At 37.5% G+C, this 20,869-nt stretch overlaps 1 protein-coding gene across 1 annotated transcript in view; it reads left to right on the forward strand.

Annotated features, from left to right (window-relative positions):
• Positions 1-743: 743 nt before the first annotated feature.
• CFAP95 (cilia and flagella associated protein 95) overlaps positions 744-20,869 on the forward strand; it is a 93,344-nt gene continuing 73,218 nt past the window's right edge. Inside the window, exon 1 of the mRNA XM_082403709.1 lies at positions 744-10,029. Coding sequence (XP_082259835.1) covers positions 9,878-10,029 — 152 coding nt within the window. The 5' untranslated portion in view covers positions 744-9,877. The remainder of the gene's footprint in view (positions 10,030-20,869) is intronic.

Raw genomic sequence — 20,869 nt, forward strand, 5'->3', positions numbered from 1 at the left:
TTTCTGATTCTGAGATTTGTTTCTTTAGAATTTCCATTCAGAGTTATCTCACATGCTGCATCTAATAATTTGAATATCTGATTTAGGGAGTGGTAGGGGACCTAAATCTGTTCTTTGTTGTTTTTGCTCATCCTAGCTTATTTCTTTCTATATTTGCCAGTCCTTTTTCTGAGCTCACATTTGTTGAATTTAATCTGGGGGAATCCTGAGAGTCAAAATTGGGGATAATTTGCTTCAGAGAGGATTTGTATTTTCATAGACTCCTTCAATTGTTGTTTTAAAGGCCCTAGGCTTCATGCAGGAGGCTTGCTATAAGCTTTCCAACCTTGCCAGAGGTCCAAAAGCTTTGTCTCCAGATGGTGGTTCTGATCCTAGTATTAGCCTTGGGACATACTTATATTTTGAATTTGTTTATTTCTCCCTGATCTGGTTTCAGTTCACCTATTTTCTGTTTCTTCCTCCCTCCCTCCCTCCCTCCCTCTCTTCCTTCCTTTTTCATATCCTCTCTTACTTACTTCCTGTCCTGCTTAGGTTGTGCTAATAAAAGCACAGAATCAAATGTATGGGACACAGTAGCTCCACTGTACTCAGCACTGGTGAGAGTAAAATATTGTGCTCTATTCTGAGAACACTTTTTTAAGGAGATCATGATCAAAGTGATGTACATCCAGAGGTTCAGCCATAATAAAGATGAAGAACCAGGTAAGTTTGTTTACTTTGTTTAGCTGGGAAAAGAGAAGCCATGTTATAACTCTTCAAATCTCTGAAAGGATCATGTGCTTGAGAGAAATAAGGCTTATCTTTTATTTTTAAGAAGCAGAACCAACAGGTGCATCAAACAAGGAGGTTCACATTAGCTCAGCATAAGATGGAACCTATGATTATACTTGTACAGTATTGGAATGGGCCGCCTTTGTGAAGTGTGTGCTCTAGACTCTGAGCTTATGTGGAGGTAAGATAACTATTCTCAGCAGTAGTTTAGAGGCCAGGAGTACATTTCTACTTTGATTAAGATGCTGTACCAAATAACCTTTACTCTCCCTTCCTATGAGCCCAGATTCTAGGCTTGTTTATTCCATGACTCTTATACATTTAGATAAAAAATAAGAAATGATACTCATCTGGAAGAAACATTTATCCCACATTCTGACTATAATGAAAGGAAATTTTGTGTCACAGTATTGAAGAAAACTTTCAAATTGGTAAATAAGAGTAATCGTTAATATATTTTACTTCCAAAATAGTCCTCATAATGTGTCAAGAAAAAAAGGCAGTTAATTTTTACACAAAATATTCTCCTCATGCATATCAACAGTGGGAGAAAATATGACACATTTTTCAAGAATAATGATAAGGTTCACTCAGAAATAGAAATTTAGTTCATCTTAAACTAAATAGAACAGACACTGGTAAATGAGAAGAGATGACACAGCATGAGCTATATGATTACATTTAAAATACTCTGCAGGCCAGAAGGGAGTGGCATGCTTATTTAAAGTGATGAAAGGGAAAAACCTACAACCAACATTACTACCCAGCAAGGCTCTCATTCAGATTTGACAGAGAAATCAAAAGCTTTACAGACAAGCAAACGCTAAGAGAATTCAGCACCACCAGAGCACCTTTGCAAAAAATGCTAAAGGAACTTCTCTAGGCAGGAAACACAAGGGAAGAAAAAGACCCACAAAAACAAAGCTAAAATAATTAAGAAAATGGTAATAGGAACATACATATCAATAATTACCTTAAACGTAAATGGATTAAATGCCCCAACCAAAAGACACAGACTGGCTGAATGGATACAAAAATAAGACCCATATATATGCTGTCTACAAGAGACCCACCTCAGACCGAGGGACGCATACGGACTGAAAGTGAGGGGATGGAAAAAGATATTCCATGCAAATGGAAATCAAAAGAAAGCTGGAATAGCAATATTCATATCAGATAAAATAGACTTTAAAATAAAGACTGTTGCAAGAGATAAGGAAGGACACTACATAATGATCAAGGGATCAGTCCAAGAAGAAGATATAACAATTATAAATATTTATGCACCCAACATAGGAACACCTCAATACATAAGGCAAATGCTAACAACCATAAAAGGGGAAATCAACAGTAATGCAATAATAGTGGGGGACTTTAACACCCACTTACACCAATGGACAGATCATCCAAACAGAAAATAAATAAGGAAACACAAGCTTTACATGACACAATAGACCAGATAGATTCAATTGGTATTTATAGGACATTCCACCCGAAAGTGACAGAATACACTTTCTTCTCAAGTGCACCTGGAACATTCTCCAGGATAGAGCACATCTTGGGTCACAAATCAAGGCTCAGTAAATTTAAGAAAATTGAAATTGTATCAAGCACCTTTTCTGACCACAACACTATGAGATTAGAAATCAACTACAGGAAAAAAAAAAACTGTAAAAAAACCCAGAAATACATGGAGGCTAAACAGTGCACTACTAGATAACCAAGAGATCACTGAAGAAATCAAAGAGGAAATTAAAAAAATACATAGAAACAAATGACAACGAAAACACAACAACCCAAAACCTATGGGATGCAGCAAAAGCAGTTCTAAGAGGGAAGTTTATAGCAATTCAATCTCACCTCAAGAAACAAGAAAAATCACAAATAAACTATCTAACCTTACACCTAAAGCAACTAGAGAAAGAAGAACAAAGAAAACGCAAAGTCAGTAGAAAGAAAGAAAGCATAAAGATCAGAGCAGAAATAAATGAAATAGAAATGAAGAAAACAATATCAAATATCAATAAAATTAAAAGTTGGTTCTTTGAGAAGATAAACAAAATTGATAAACCTTTAGCCAGATACATCAAGAAAAGGAGAGGACTCAAATCAATAAAATTAAAATGAAAAGGAGAAAAAAAAAAAATGAAAAGGAGAAATTACACCTGACACCACAGAAATACAAAGGATTATAAGAGACTACTACAAGCAACTACATGCCAATAAAATAGACAACCTCGAAGAAATGGACAAGTTATTGGAAAGGTACAATTTTCCAAGACTGAACCAGGAAGAATTAGAAAATATAAACAGACCTATCACAAGTAATGAAATTGAAACTGTAATTTAAAATCTTCCAACAAACAAAAGTCCAGGACCAGATGGCTTCACAGGTGAATTCTATCAAACATTTAGAGAAGAGCTAACACCTGTCCTCTCAAACTCTTTCGAAAAATTGCAGAGGGAGGAACAATCCCAAATTTGTCCTACGAGGCCACCATCACCCTGATACCAAAACCAGACAAAGATATCACAAAAAAAGAAAATTACAGGCCAATATCACTGATGAATATAGGTACAAAAATCCTCAACAAAATACTAGCAAACGGAATCCGACAACACATTATAAGGATTATACACCATGATCAAATGGGATTTATCTCATGGATGCAAGGATTCTTCAATATATGCAAATCAATCAATGTGATACGCCACATCAACAAATTAAGGAATAAAAACCATATGTTCATCTCAATAGATGCAGAAAAAGCTTTTGACAAAATTCAACACCCATTTATGACAAAGACTCTCCAGAAAATGGGCATAGAGGGAACGTACCTCAACATAATAAAGGCCATATATGAAAAACCCACAGCCAACATCATTCTCAATGGTGAAAAACTGAAAGCATTTCCACTAAGATCAGGAACAAGACAAGGACGTCCACTCTCACCACTCTTATTCAACATAGTTGAATAAGGAAGTCCTAGCCACGGCAATCAGAGAAGAAAAAGAAATAAAAGGAATCCAAATTGGAAAAGAAGAAGTAAAACTGTCACTGTTTGCAGATGACATGATACTATACATAGAAAATCCTAAAGATGCCACCAGAAAACTACTTTAGCTAGTCAATGAATTTGGTAAAGTAGCAGGATACAAAATTAATGCACAGAAATCTCTTGCATTCCTATACACTAACAACAAAAGATCAGAAAGAGAAATTAAGGAAACAATCACATTTAACATCACAACAAAAAGAATAAAATACCTAGGAATAAAGCTACCTAAGGAGGCAAAAACCTATACTCAGAAAACTATAAGACACTGATGAAAGAAATCAAAGATGACATAAACAGATGGAGAAATATACCATGTTCTTGGATTGGAAGAATCAATATTGTGAAAATGACTATACTACCCAAAGCAATCTACAGATTCAATGCAATCTCTATCAAATTACCAATGGCATTCTTCACAGAATTAGAACAAAAAATTTTACAATTTGTATGGAAACACAAAGGATCCCAAATAGCCAAAGCAATCTTCAGAAAGAAAAATGGAGCTGGAGGAATCAGGCTCCCCAACTTCAAACTATACTACAAATCTACAGTAATCAAGACAGTATGGTACTAGCACAAAAACAGAAATATAGATAAATGGTACAGGATAGAAAGCCCAGAGATAAACCCACACACATATGGTCACCTAATTTATGACAAAGGAGGCAGGAACATACAATGGAGAAAAGACAACCTCTTCAGTAAATGGTGCTGGGAAAACTGGACAGCTACATGTAAAAGAATGAAATTAGAACACTACCTAACACCATACACAAAAACAAACTCAAAATGGATTAAAGACCTAAATGTGAGACCAGACACTATAAAACCCTTAGAGGAAAACGTAGGAAAAACACTCTTTGACATAAACGGCAGCAAGATCTTTTTTGACCAACCTCCTAGAGTAATGAAAATAAAAACAAAAATAAACAAATGGGACCTAATGAAACGTAAAAGCTTTTGCACAGCAAAGGAAACTATAAAAAAGACGAAAAGACAACCCTCAGAATGGCAGAAAATACTTGCAAACGAAGCAACTGACAAAGGATTAATCTCCAAAATATACAAGCAGCTCATGCAGCTCAATATCAAAAAAACAAACAGCCCAATCCAAAAATGGTCAGAAGACCTAAATAGACATTTCTCCAAAGAAGATATACAGATGGCCAACAAACACGTGAAAGGATGCTCAACATCACTAATCATTAGAGAAATGCAAATCAAAACTACAGTGAGGTATCACCTCACACCAGTCAGAATGGTCATCATCAAAAAATCCCTAAAGAATAGATGCTGGAGAGGGTGTGGAGAAAAGGGAATGCTCTTGTACTGTTGGTGGGAACGTAAATTGATACAGCCACTATGGAGAACAGTATGGAGGTTCCTTAGAAAACTAAAAATAGAACTAACATATGACCCAGCAATCCCACTACTGGGCATAGACCCTGAGAAAAGCATAATTCAAAAAGAGACATGTACCACAATGTTCACTGCAGCACTATTTACAATAGCCAGGACATGGAAGCAACCTAAGTGTCCATCAACAGATGAATGGATAAAGAAGATGTGCACATATATACAATGGAATATTACTCAACCATAAAAAGAAACGAAATTGAGTTATTTGTAGGGAGGTAGATGGACCTAGAGTCTATCATACAGAGTGAAGTAAGTCAGAAAGAAAAAAGCAAATACCGTATGCTAACACCTATATATGGAATCTAAAAAAAAAAAAATCGTTCCGATGAACCTAGGAGCAGGACAGGAATAAAGACGCAGACATAGAGAATGGACTTGAGGACACGGGGAGGGGGAAGGGTAAGGTGGGACGAAGTGAGAGAGTGGCATGGACATATATCCACTACCAAATGTAAAATAGATAGCTAGTGGGAAGCAGTTGCATAGCACAGGGAGATCAGCTTGGTGCTTTGTGACCACCTAGAGGGGTGGGATAGGGAGGGTAGGAGGGAGACGCAAGAGGGAGGGGATATGGGGATATATGTATACATATAGCTGATTCACTTTGTTATACAGCAGAAACTAACACAACATTGTAAAGCAATTATACTTCAATAAAGACATTAAAAAAATAAGGGAAATGCTGAGTTATATAATACTATACATTGAGTATTTAATAAATTAATCCCCATGCTGAAAGTTGCAGTTCCAGAAGCAATGCCTGTTGCATAACAGGACTTAATCAATACTAGTTAATAATGGTTTGAGGGCAGGTCAATGCCTAATATGTTTGCAATACAAATTAGAAGCACAGAGGAATCATACTCAAGGTTAAATTCTTCTAGAAAAGACTGTTGGTAGTTACGAATAGTTAAAGGAAAGGAAAGAAGATTGAAGCTTTCATTGGTGTTGATTCCTTTGAGAGTTCCTGGGTCGTTAAACATAAGCTTATTCATATAAACTTTGGCCCTGATTTCTAGGTTTTACTATTTTTCTTTCATATTTTTCATATAACTGAATTGTACCAGATTGTCTTGGGTGCTCAGCAGTAGATTCTGATTCTAAAATCCATACCGCTTCTCACAGAAGGAAGAAGAGGAACAGGAAACAGGGAGAGGGAAGGCAGAAAGAGAGGAGAGGAAAGAAGGAAAGAAGATGAGTAGAGATGGAAGAGGAAGGGATAAGTGGAGGAAAAGTGGGGCAAAGGAAAAGAAGAAGGGAGAGGTGGGAGAGAGGTCAGGAGATAGGGGGACAGAGGGAGCGGGGAGGACCAGACACCTCTCATTCATTTTGACAAACTGGTGGACTCTAACTTTTTTATACAAAATATTTGAAAGTGTGCCCCGAGATGTATGTATGGAGGTCCTTATTTGTGGGGAACTAAAAAATTACTATGCAACCCTTGATTAGGACATAAATACTCAGTTTTAAGCTTCTAAGTTTTATACAATTTAAATACAAGTTTTCAATAGACTTAAACTAGATTCAACATGTAGATAGTACAAATTAATTTTCTTACATAATTAAAATTTTTCTCTCAGATAATTGCATGACATTTGGTAGAAGAATTTTAATGCTGGGAGAGGATACAATGGTGGTGACTTTGGAAGGTCCTGAGCAGGGGCTTTTCCAAGAACTGAGCAGACTATTAAGACAGGAAGGAAAGGAGATGGTAAAGAGGTTAACCTCTGTAGGCATTTACATCTGGCTGGGTTACATCTGTTTTAGGTTTGCTGTTCTCGTCAGGTCTTCTTGGCAACCTCTTTAAGGATCTGATAAAGCTAATAAAGAAACGTACTAGAGTAGGCTCAGATGAAGGGATTCCCACTTCCCGAGTTGGTCTGCCTGCAATTATCTTACAGAGAAGTCCTGTTTCAGCCACCTGAGCTGTGATTTTCTAACCCCAAGGATGTTATGGTGAAAAGAGATGAATATAATAGAAGGCATTGCATTAAGCCCTACACTACATTGGTTTGATGAAGCTTGAGGAAAACAGGAATAACTCAAGTATGTTGAGGATCAGTGATTTTATAAAGAATAAAGCTTATTAATGGTCTTGAAAAGATTCCATATGAATACAAAACCATTATTATCACTGGTAACATATCAAAATATCTTGCCAACATTTTTCTGATTCAGACTATTAAATTTCATATTAAAATATGATAAAAAGATATTCATTAAATAGACCTTGTAGACAGACAAAGCTTGAAGAACAGTGAAGTATAGTTAGGAAACTCTACACAAACAACAAGCACATTTTAGAATACTTTTCCAAAATGGTAAGGACAAAGTTGGGATGTAGTAATAGCATTTGTAATTGAAATTTAATTGAGGGCTGAGCATGTATTAGGAACTGTTCCTTCTGCTTTCAATATATTTATCATCTTATGTAATTCTCACAAAACCCCTCTGCAATAAATACTGTTCTATTACTGGTAAGGATGGAATCAGGAACGAAAAATTCCACAGAATGTACTGGTGTATAGAAAGAGAATAGAATACGTCTGAACTTGAGGGTATCAGAGAGTTAATTTCCTACGTCTCAACTCGAGGATGTTGAAAAGTATTTAGTAGACACAGAAGACAATAAAGTTTATAAAGCTGATATAAAGAGGAAAGAGTAAAGAGGAAAGAGCTGATATAAAGAGGAAAAAAGCATTTTCTTAGACTTCAAAAGGCTGTCAGCTTGGCTTAAGGAACTCTAAAATAACAAATTGTGTTTGTTTTGTTTGTTTTCATACTATATTGCTACTTGGTGTGCTAAAGAGCTTTTAAATCTCAGCAGCACCAGAGAAAGGGCTTGGCTCTGAGTCAGATTGGCTACAGAGACCTGACATCTTGGTTGTACATATATTATGTTGCTATCACTTAAGGCATAAGTAAAATAAATACACTTTAAGCTTAAATAAAATAAAATAAACCGAAAGATAGTATGATGGTAATAATTTTGGAGTGACAGCAATGTGCTATGCTTTGATTGGACAGAATTGAGCTTAACTTGGATCTTGTTTACCCTTTTAATTTCTATTTTTCTTTTCATTCTTTCAAGAAGAAAAGGGCTAAAATAGCTGTCAGCGCTCTACTAGCCCTAAGCTGGTGACAGTGGACTATTTATTTGGTTCTAAAAAACATGGCTTAACTGTAGCTGTCAGTAAAATAGGGGCCTAAGCATACCACAGGTGCCCACACTGGGTACCACAGGTGCCCACACTGGGTACCACAGGCCACAAAAAAGCACTTAGTAGTTCTGTGTAATCAAATTTGTGAAATCTGATCCAGAAGAGCACTTCACTATTTATAGGAGTGCCATAATAAATCTTTTGTGAACTAGAAAATCTATTTGTAATGTGAAATATCTCTTAATTTGTGTTTTTAAGTTTGAATTTTTTGTGTAATGTGGCCTTCTTAAAGTAAGAAACTTCTGTAATTTATGGAAGCCCGGATAAATCTAAGGTAATCAAACATAATATTCATTCATTAGTTCACTGATGGTATGTATATATGGTATGTATATACTAAGCGCTATGCCAGGTCTGAGGGATGGCCATGATTAAGTTCATTAATGCCCTTAAGGTGCTCAGCTGAGGTTGGGGAGGAGAATTCTGATGTGCTAAATATTATTTTCTTGGAATCTCAAAAGTGGAATAAGCACAAGATTTCCTGACGGCAATGCTGTAGATAATCTTTTTGAAATCTCCTTCTTGCATATAACTTACAAAACAATAATGTGATGAGTTTGTATTGTCACAACATATTAAATGTTAAATGTTAAGACGAGAAGAATTTGGCAAATCTTGGGGAGCTGAATGCCCCAGAGCCCTAAACTGTACCTAGAGGTTGAGTCTTTCAGCCATTACAGCCTGAAGGGACCTCTGATTCTTGTGTCCTTCTCAGCCCCCTCCACGATCCCATTCCCGCTCTCGTTTTTCAGAGGAAGAAATTCGTGCTCAGAAAGGTTGAGAGAACAGCTGAAACCGGAACCAGCCAAGCCTTTTTCATCCTCAAACTTTTTAGCTGATTTGCTAAACGATTCTGCTCCTCTTTCTCATTTAGAAAAGCTGTATAGAAAAGACATTTTATGGTTTGAGGGGTGTTCTCTTGCTCCCTTTTAGTCAAATTTACATAACTTGTAAGCAGAAGGTGTGGTGGCAACAGATGATGAATGGTAAAAAGAAACTTCCTCAAGGACAGCCCGAATAGACCAGCTCCGGGCTCAGGTCCACTTAGTCCTCCTTAACTGACCCAGCGCTCCCCCTTAACTCCGCCCACTCTGAGGAGTAGACTGTTAGGAGAGCGAAACTACAGATCCCAGGATGCAGTTGTCCCTCTCAACCTCTATGTAGCCTGCTAGCTCCCCTCATTGCATTCTGGGAAGTGTAGTTTCTAAGCAGTATCTGCGCACACTGTCTAGGAAACCAGGGCTTTTAGGCTTGAGAGAACCGTCTCTCTACTGGCCCCGCCCTTTACATTGACCCCGCCCCAGGTTGCTTAGGAGATGAGAGACGCCGAATCTTGGGCTGTGTGGGCACAGGCAGCAGGATAGGTGCAGAGAGAAATCCTCTGAGATCTGTAACAGGAGGGCAGCCATGGGGAGCTGTGACAGCTCCTGCCAGGGTTGGTGTAGTGGTAGGCAACACTGGTTTGAACTCGGACCCACGGACTTGATGGAGCGCAAGGGCTCCCTAACCCTCCGCTCCCATCACAAGAAATACTCGAAGCCAGTGCTGGTGTATTCCTGGTGAGCGAGCTCTCTTGCAGTTCCTAGGTGCTGGGAGAGGGAGAAGAAGGGAAGGAATGGGGGAGGAGAGGAAAGGAGAGTAAGAGAGAGAGGACAAGGGTGGAGAGGATAAAATAGAAAAGAATGAGAAAAGAGGAAAAGAAAAGCAGAGAAAGAAAGAAAAAGATCATACAAGAGAGAGAACTGGGAGAGAAGAGAGAGAACTGGGAGTGAAGAGAGAGAAAGGAAAGGGAAACATCTTCAAAGGAGAGATGGAGAGGGTCAGAGTGAGAGTAGGGGCAGGGAGGACGAGATAGGAAAGCCCTTCAAGAGCAGCTCCTTAGCACACACGGAGACCTGCTGCATTCAGACCCTGTCTGCCAGAGGTCATAGATCGCCCACACAGAGAGTGTAGGTGGAGGGTGTCTGCAGAGGCCTGGAAATCATGTTCTGAGACAAGTGCTTACTTACAAAAGGCAGGGTCTGTTAGGAGACCAAGGGCACAGGAGGAGGAGATGTCTGTTCAGAGGATGGTCTCTAGGACTGCCGTTTCTTGGGGGCAGTGAGGCACAATGAATGATTTGAAAGAGGTCCTTAAAATATTCCCTAGGCTACTAGGACTATTCTGGCCAGAGACGGCAGACCGGCATCCCTCACTGGGTAAACCAACAGACATAGTTTATTTGACATGCACTGTGTTTACATTTTTCTTTTAAATTAATTGCCTACATTTAAAACCAGGAGATTTCACATGGAAATCTAGGATTGTGTCTTCTCTTGAAAATCTGAAAGGCTTGGCAACAGAGGATTTTATTCTTTCTGACAACTATGAATGTACTGGAGCTGAACACTGGCTGCTCCTTAAGATGAATCTACTCCTTCTTTCTGTGGTAATTTCAGGTTCTTTCCTGGCTTCAGGAAACATTTTATTTACTTCCTCTGCATTAGGCTTTGGGTTTGGAATTCACTTAGAGATTCTCCTGTTTATTAAATATTACAGTGACTGATAGTGAAACCATGAAATTTAATTGGCAGAACAGTGGGGCCTTTTAGGGTATTTAGAATTCTATCCTTTGGGTCAATTTTCCTGGCTGTACTGTTGACAGTAATTGTTTTTGGACTATTTGGAATATTCTGGGGAAGAGGAAGATTTGAAATGAAATCTCAAATCTTGTCTTCTTTATACTTTCACCTTTGAAAGAAGATGAATGATTTTGACTCAAGCCCTAAGGCTAAGTCCTCCTTGATCCCATTCATTCATGTAATGTATAATATGTGAATCCTGTTGTTTCTGTCTTGCAAACTTTCTACAGCCTACTCACTTTCCCATGGGCTCTCTCCCTTTTACTTCTCATCCCTAAAACCAAATCTCTGCCTATATTGAGCTCACTGTGAGAGGTTATATTAATTTAGAATAAAAATATACATTGGGAAGCAGAAAATCCTCCTTTAACCTCATACAGGGCTTACCTCACAGCCCTCAAGCAAAACACTTAGCTCTTTCATGATTTTGTTACTCCATAAGGATTTAGGTCATAATATAAATCACTGCCAGAAATTACTGTTAAAGAGAAAGACCTTTTTCAAGTGGACAGTGCTTCTTCTCCCTTCTGTACTACCTTTGCTTTGAAAAGTTGCCTTGTGGACATCATAGACATCAGTAGCAAAACCACAGAAGAGTATAGATGAGAAGGAGATGAGGAACTTGGTAGGAGAGAAGGGTGCTGTAACACTGAAAGTCGTTCTGGCCACTGCTGGAAATGTAGAGAGTTCTCATGCTGTTGGTTTTAGAAAGGTTTGGGGGCAGGAAGAAATAAATTCAACCCAACAAACATTTTTGTGTCATGCACTTTGCTGTGTGTTGGAGACACAGAGATGGATAAAGTGGATTCAGTGAGATAATTTGTATAAAGCATTTAATACCATGCCTTGCACATAGTAAGCAGGCAATAATACATGATAACTAATATTTATTTAGGATAACATAATGGTTAAAAGCTTGAGCTTTAGGTTTGAATACCATCTCTGCAGCTTGTGATATAACAAGTGACATGACTGTTCTAGGCCTCTGTTTCTGCAACTGTAAAAAGGGGGTGATAGGATTCTTGTAAGACTAAACAAGGTATTGTATGTGAAGTATCTTCTGACATATAGCCTGGCACATAGTAAGCACAGTAAAGGTTATTATATACATGTATTAGGACATGGTCACTGACCTCAACTAATTTCATAGGCCAGTAAAGAAAAATGTCAGTAAATTCAGTATGATCTGATTTGTGCAAAATAGAGATAAGAGGCAAAAGTAACAGGAGGGGGAGGTTAATGTGTATATGGTTTTATGAGCAAGGTTTAGAAGGAAGAATAGGAGTTCCATAAGTATACAAAAGAGAATAGGCAAGTACAACATAATAGTAAGAAGCAGCATCATAGGGAAATAGAAAGAGTTCTCTGTAGTTGGTAAATACAGTTGATCTCATTATCTGTAAATTCTGTATTTGCAAATTCATCTACTTGCAAAAATTTATATGGAACCCCACATCAATACTTGCAGCACTTTCATAGTCATTTATGGACATGTGCAGAGAGGCAAAAAATTTGAATCATCCCACACATATATTCTCATTTGATGTCAGACACTCTGCCTTCTTGTTTCAGCTCCTCTTACTGTAAACAAGTATTCTTTTCATGGTCTATTTAGTGCCATGTTTTTTGCATTTTTGTGCTTTTTGTTGGTGATATCATTGTTCAGATAGCCCCCAAACATAGTGCTGAAGTGCTGTCTAGTGTTCCTAAGTGCAAGATGGCTGTGATGTGCCTTATGGAGAAAATATGTGCATTACATAAGCTTCATTCAGACATGAGTTACAGTGCTGTTGGCTGTGAATTTCATGTTAGTGAGTCAACAAGATATATTAAACAAGATGTCTTTAAACAGAAGCACACATAAAACCGGGTCATGTATTAATTGGTTGTTGAAAGTGTGACCAGAGGCTCACAGGAACCTAATCTTGTATTTCCCCTAGGAGCAATGATTCAGTATTTGCTAATTGTTTGTGACTTTATAGAACATAACAACCTTGAATAATGAGAATCAACTGTAAAATTTGAGAAGCACTTGCATTTCTCTGAGCTGGCTCTGCTACTGGCATCCTTGTTTTCCTTCTGTATTCAACCAGTCACCAAGGTCTGTCCTAGAAAACTGCGTAAAGTTCAAATTGTATAAACTTCCAAATGAATAAATGTCATTGACCATTTTATTTTTATGCATTCTGGTCATAATTGTTTGCTTTCTATTGACTTATTTTATTATATATTAAAAATTTATTGAATTTTAACCTTTTATTAGTGGTTATTTAATCGATGAATGCCTACTACCTAAAATACACCATTTGGGTGGCCTCTCAACTGAGTATTTGATCAACTAAGGGACTGTGCCTATAGGTTTGCAAAATAGAATTTAACTGGGAGAAATTCTGAGGTACCTCTGCTTATACAGTAAACATTTGGATGATTCCTGTGTTACTCTTTATGTGGAATGTAATACCAGTCTGTTTGACTTCACTATACATATTAAAAATAGTTGTGTATGATAGACATGATAAAGTGAAATACCCAGAATGGTTGTTAGAGGTATTTCTGGTCCATTATTGGGTAAGAGGTTGCCTAGGAACCATGTCTTCCTTGTAGCTGGAGTGGTGGATAGAGAGCCATATTACCTGCATCACACCTTGATGCTTCCGAGTGAGGAAGGCCTTTTCTAGAAATTATCTTTCTCTATTCATTCCTACAGCATTTATGGAGCTATATCATCAGATGTTTCCATCGGAAATTATGAGTCGAGGGGAAATTTTCTCTTGGGATATTTTCCCACTCACTGGAATAATGGAATACTAAGAACCAGAAAAACTAGATTTGCCCTTAATAAATTCTCTGGTGTAAGGCTAGTTCTTATTTATTTATTTATTTATTTATTCTCATCTCTTCTTCCTTGGCCAAATTGACGTCTGTTAATAAGTGATGAGCCGAAAAATTCGTTCGAGTTTCCATGAAACAGTTCATGCTCTGGTCTCCATGGTAACACTTAAGAGTTTTAAGGACTCAGCTTAATTTTATATATTTGTAATTTCAATTACTTCTCTCTCCTGCGTAAGCCCAAAATTAAAGAGCCTGGGCATTTTACTGTCCTCCCCCTGCCCCACCCGCATTATAGGAAGAAAACAGAAAGAGAAAGGGAAAAAAGGAAGTAAAATTAAAATCTGGTGATAATTGTGGGGTAGGAAACTTGATAGTTTCAAAGATTTTTACAGAAAATCATTTGGGCTGGAGAAAGAAATTAAAGAGCTTTCGATGATGCTCTTCAGACTTATACCCTATTGTGCTCTTTGAACAGGGAATTCATATGTATTCAAGGTACTCCACATTCAGAGGACAATCCAGTTTCAAGGCACTAGGATATCATTAGTATACTTATTAGAAAACAGAGATGAATTTTCTAATTTGCTGTATGTTCTTCCTATATTTAATCAGCAGTTTTCTCGGGGACTAACCTGGAAGTATTTAGAGTCCTTCACACCACTAAGGCCCAAGCTAGAGTTACATAGATCTTCTGTAGCCAGCAATCCCATCTTCTCACATCTCCAACGCACACTCAGGATAAAAAGGCAAAGAAAATAAGAAAGCCCTTTAGTAACCACATGTTGCAGCCTGCCTCTGTTGAAACCCATAAAAGCTTCCCCTTCCAGCAAGCCTCCATCCTTCTACTTTAACAACTTAAGCCCTCAATCGAAAGCTTTTAACTCTTATTTTGTGCATTTTAAATGTTTGGTTATGTGGAAAGGAGAGAGAAGAGACTTTAAAGAAGCTTTTTTGGTCAGTAATGAGAAGTGAGAAGAGCAAGCCTTGGGGCAAGGGGTAAGAACACCGTGGGTGCTCAAATCATGTTTATCAAAGAAATTAACAAATGAATGGAGAGAAAGGACACACACACAAACACAAAAGGCACTGCAGGCTGGGGGCCTCTATTTTATACTTTAAGAAGACCCTGAGGTAAGGACTACAGGATAACGCAAATCTGTAATAAAGCCAGAGCTGATTTTCACAGCCCTGATCCTTTTTTAAAAAAATTTTGTTGAAGTATAGTTGATTTACAATGTTGTGTTAATTTCTGCTGTACAGCAAAATGACTCAGTTATACATATATATTCTTTTTCAAATTCTTTTCCATTATGATTTATTACAGGATATTGAATATAGTTCCCTGTGCTACACAGTAGGACCTTGTTGTTTATCCATCCTATATATAATAGTTTGCATCTGCTAATCCTGAACTCCCAATCCTTCCTTCTCCCAGTGTCCTCTCCCTTGGCAACCACAAGTCTGTACTCTGTGAGTCCGTTTCTGTTTCGTAGAAATGTTCATTTGCGTCATATTTTAGATTCCACGTATAAGAGATATCATATGGTATTTGTCTTTCTCTTTCTGACTTACTTGGCTTGGTATGATAATCTCTAGGTCCATCCATGTTTCTGCAAATGCACAGCCCTGATCTTGATACAACAGGATGACATTGAAGCATGTTTGGTCACCTCTGTATAGGTGAATTTAGAGGGGTATAAATCATTAGGCTTCCAATTAGAATGGTAAAGAATTTAAAAATGGGAGCTAAACTCATTTTCTTCCTAGATGCAGTACATGACTTACTAGAGACTGATGGGTACTTAGGAAATTTTGAGTTAAATAGGGACAAATGGTATTCACACTTTAAAGAGACATCTTAATTTCTTAACTCATACTTTAAAAAACATTGTAAATTATAATACTGTGTGACCATTTAAGATGATGTAATAGTAGACCAAAGACATGGAAATATATTTACTATATGGTCGGTAGCAGAATTAGAAATTTGCATTCAAGTCAGATGCATATATAAAATTTGTTTTCTAAAACTGATCCTCATGGTTTTTCAACTGTTGGTTACCAGAGAAAAATTCAAACATGCCAATTGAAGGGTTTCTCTGTCTTTTTGAGTTTAAACAGTTTGTTTTGAGTTAAAATAGTCTCTTTCAGAGCTGTGCCCACTCTTCTGAGTCCTACCTCATCCACCCTCTCCTTTTCCTAGTGGTGTGTGTGTGCATAAGGGACTGAAGTTATATGACATTTGGGGGATGGGGGAGTGAGGCTCCCAGATCTGCATGTGGGTCCTTGTTCTTGTTCACCTTATCCTTTATCCAACTTCTGTGCCTGCTGCTGGTGAATTTTTGACTAATCCACTTGGTTTGTTAAAGACCTGAGGTCCTGCTTTCCGACTCATTTCCATTTTGGCTCTCCTTAGGACTATAGGTCCTTAAGTCATGCTCATCCTCTCCCGGCCCCTGACTTAGGCTGGTGGTAGCCACTGTGGTAGGGGCACCTCATCCCTGAACATGGTGGCCCCGTAGCTGGCCCACTGACGCTCAGTTCAGCTTTCATCAAATGCCCTGCAGAGAGGGTGTGTGTATGCTGTGGTTTGCCCAGTAGAGTTTACTACCATTGGCCTGAGATTTATTAAAAGTCCTTCTCTCATTTTTTAAAGTGATCTCCTTTACAAAATAAATGATAGGGTCACCCTACTTATGCCGTGTTTGGGAGCTTCTGGATCTTGTTGTTAATAGAAGTTTGAGAAATTTAGACATTTTACTTCTTAGCAGGTCCTGACTTTCAAGAAAAACATCTCACTCAGGACTAAAAAAATTTTATTGTTAGTCAGAAGTTAATCACCAACACTTTATTTTTCTTCATATTCCTGGCAAAACAGTCCTATATCTTCCCAAGGCAAATGTGGATGCCTCTGATTTATTAGAACAAAGGTTATTTTAAAGAGTTAAGCAAAGAAAAGTGCAAAGATTAATATTTGAAAATATAATCTCACTTTAAGTAAGTAAAAAAAGAAGCAGCATGTTATGAATTCTTTTGATAAAAATATATGTCTGTATGTATTGAAAAGAGACTGAAAGGATATTTACCATGAAACACAAAATATTTATTACTGGATGGTGGATTTATGGACTATTTGTCCTTTTCTTTTTTCCTCTTTGCCACTTTTACATTTTCCATAATGAATGTGTATTATTTTCATAGTAAGACTAAAGTAAAATTACTTGAAAAATTTGATATCACTTTCTACAGCTTTTCCCCTGAAGCAAACATTCTCTAAATGATCAGGATTTAAACAGAATACTTCATCTCTTTCAGAGTCTGAGTCATTCTTCATGGTTTATTATGAGTCTTTTTTAAATATCTTTTTAATTGCTAGTTTATGTTGGGTAAAAACGATGATGCTGTTCACATTCATTTGGTTTAACCACGCTTTCATTCTTGTCTATGTTCTATAATGGTAGATCCTGTGCCATGGTTACTTTTAATCTAGTGCTACGTTATTATTCCTCAACATACACACATATCCACAAATGCTTTTGAATGTAGTAGTTTTGCGGGGGGGAGCACCTTATTTTCTATTTTTCAGGATGATGCAGGACGTTCTACATCCTTTTGTCATGACTATATTTTTCTTTCAATGCTATTCTCTTTAATTAAATCCCAACTAAATTCGTTTTCTGAAAACCAGTGGTTATAAAATTGTGCCTTGACCTTTTCGTGAGGTTTTGCTCAATTTAACTGGTGGCCAAAATAAAACAGCTTTACTTGCAAGATAACCCTTGCTCTGCAAGGCAGAGTATTGTAGGACAGGCATTTCCTCATGTGGGTGCACTTGGATTAGGAAAGATCATTGCTGTATACAAGTACCTCTGCCTGAGCCAACTCCCTACGTGTCCTTGAGACCATCTCTCTCCTGGGCAACAGGAGTCACCAGAGGCTTGTCATAATGCTGCAGTAGTCTTCCTCACAGATAGTCACAAGTGCTTTTTCATCAGCTTTCTTTCTCTTACTGCTGATCCTTTTCTAGGTGAGGATGTAGGGAGTGAAGGAGGAGGTAAGAAGAATGTGGGGCTTAGTGACATTTTGATAGGAGAGTTTCAGTCTATGGACACAGGATACCCAGGCTCAGGGCTCAAGGTTTTCAATAGCACTAGAATTAGCACTGTTAGATAAACTTCTCTTAGTTGACCTTGGAAGCCATCCCATCGGTACTATTTTCTGTGTGTACTGATCAGGCTTCTTTTGATTGCAATTGACAGATACGTGGCTTGCACTAGCCTAAGGAAGCAAGAAAATGAATTAGTTCATGATATTCATGGAATGGTTGATCACTAGATAAGAAGGAGGGCACGGGTGCAGCTCGACCTCAGGAACAACAGGCATAAGGGATGCTAGTGCATCTGGGTCTTGCTTCATTTCTTCTCTCTCTTCCTCATTGTGTTTGCCTCATCTTATCATTGAAGACTATAGGAAACATGGCTGCTGTGGTTCTGGAATTTATAACTTACATCTTCATCCAACAAAAAAAGTTGTTTTTAAGGTATTTTCAGTTCTGAATTTAAAAATTCCAGGTCAGATGTCCATTTCTAGGCCAAGTATTTGTTTGGGGTCATCTGACTGGGCAAGGTTTGGTGGAAAATGACAGCTTTCCAATAGCCATGGGGCAAAATGGACATACCCAGGAGAAAGAAGGAGAGCTAGGCTGATAATCCTATAGATATCTACTATATCCCATCCTATCCTATAGATATCTGCTATATCCTATAAAGAGCTACTACAGTGTAGAATGAATTCCAATTTCCAAACACCCAATTTTATAGCAAAAGTTTAAAATATAACCCTTTAATATATTGATGATTTCCTACATTAGTTGTTATTTTGACTTTAAACTCCCCCACGCACCCACCCAACCAGCACCCACCCATGCAGTTTTAAAAAATTGACCTTAGATGTAACAGGCAGAAAACAGAAATATTGTGTAGAGATTTGGTGAACATATTTTTGTGATGCTTTGAAAAAGTTCTGAATAAATTTGAATATTGTATTACTGTTTTTGATAGACACATCTTTTATTATTGTTTCTAATGTTTAATTTTGAAATACAATTACATTTTAATTGTTATTAGTCACACAGTGTGTTTTCTTTATTTTGACCAAACTAAGTTTTGATGCATTAACAAAGGTAATTAATTGGCAGAAAAATTATAATATGTTTCTTTGTTGAGATGTTAGATCCCCAATCGGATTGTTCCAGGTTCAATCAAATGGAAGAATTAATATAATGTCATTTATTTGTTGCAAAGAATTTAGCCTCCTTTTATAGAAAGTGGTAGGAAGAATATTTTGAAATTAAAATGTATGAATGACTTGTCACAATTTTTTAAACACTTGGGAAAATACTGAGATGCTCAGCCAGGAGCCAGAAGCATTAAATGAGCTTTTGAAAACAAACAAACAAACAAAAACAAACAAAAAAAACCCCAAAAAACAAAAAATGTTCTTCTTTCTAAATAAAGAGTTCTCTTATGAATGGCATCTACTGGGTTTGGGATTTGACAGTGAACAAGACATCTTCCCTGTCCTTAGGAGGTCAAGATTACTGTGAGACGGGAGTTGGGGAGGCTTGCTGGGCAATTACTATGCACTGTGATATGTGCTAGGATTGGGGTAAGCAGAGGGCTCTGGGGACATCCAAGAGGAGCACTTAGACTATTAGAGCAGGAAAAGTTTTCTAGAGGAGGTTGTCCTAGCTCCTAGGATTCACATGGAGAACTAAAGATGGCACATTAGTTAGTTTTCAACTGAGGGCATTACTGTTCCTTCGCCCAGAGTGTTTGAAAATATGTGTGCATTTTTGATTGCACAATGACTGGTAACTAGTGATGTCAAGTGTGTGATTGCAAGAATTGTGACTCCAATCCTCGGGTGGCCACAGCATCTTAATACCATTTATCCATCTATCTATATGATGCCCAAGTTACATATCCATAAACCTACAGTCATATGGGTAGGGACAACAGATATATATTAGCTAGTTTGCATATGGCCATTCATAGCAAGGGTGTGATCAGCAACGTCTCTGAAAGATCTTCACAGAAAAGGAATTCCCTACTTGTATAAGAATCCTGAGCTTTCAGGGCTCATTGGCACCTGCTCTCATTGTAGGGGTGCATGCCAACAAAGCAACCAAATTTTCATTGCAGGCAATCTCCTAGAGGTTAAGATATTGTGGGCTTCTACCTAGACCTTAAAATAATAAGTATGTGTGTTGTATGAATTAGAAGAATTTCATCTAGATAAATTACATTTTACTTACGGGAATTTTTTGGTATTTTAAAACAATCCAGTAATAAATATAAATAGTTGGGAAAGACCACTTCAGGTTGGTTTACACGTATGTCAAAGTGAGTATAGTGAATATAATGTGATTTATTATAGGTGTTATTCACGCCACCAATGCCTGTGTACCTCTGACAAGTGAGCAGCTCAAGGCAGTTCAAATGTCCTGCTAGACATTCAGGCACAGTTAAGAAATTTCCTCCCACAATAAAACCATCTGGGCCTAGTACTGTTTCAGATGGTAGCTCTTTTTTCCTTTGACAGCTTCTCTGTTTCTTCTTTGGAAATTGTGTGTTTAGACTTTTTGTCTCTACTGAGAACAATTGTAAATTGTTTTTTTTAGAAAGTTATGTGTGCCGTCTAGTTTTCCAAATATATTTGCATCGAGTTATGGAAAGTAGTCTTTAATGATTTAAAATGTTTTCTTCTTTTGATGGTTATATCCTATTTTTATTAAGATATAGTTTACATTCTATACTATCACCCTTTTAAAGGGTATAATTCAAAGGCTTTTAGTATATTCATGGAGTTGTACATCCATCAACACAATTGATTTTAGAACAGTTTTATTAACCTTAAAAGAAATCCTCCTCCCTTTGCCCTCGAG

The sequence above is a fragment of the Balaenoptera borealis genome (genome assembly GCF_965194805.1).
Source record: "Balaenoptera borealis genome assembly, chromosome: 8".
NCBI lineage: Eukaryota > Metazoa > Chordata > Mammalia > Artiodactyla > Balaenopteridae > Balaenoptera > Balaenoptera borealis.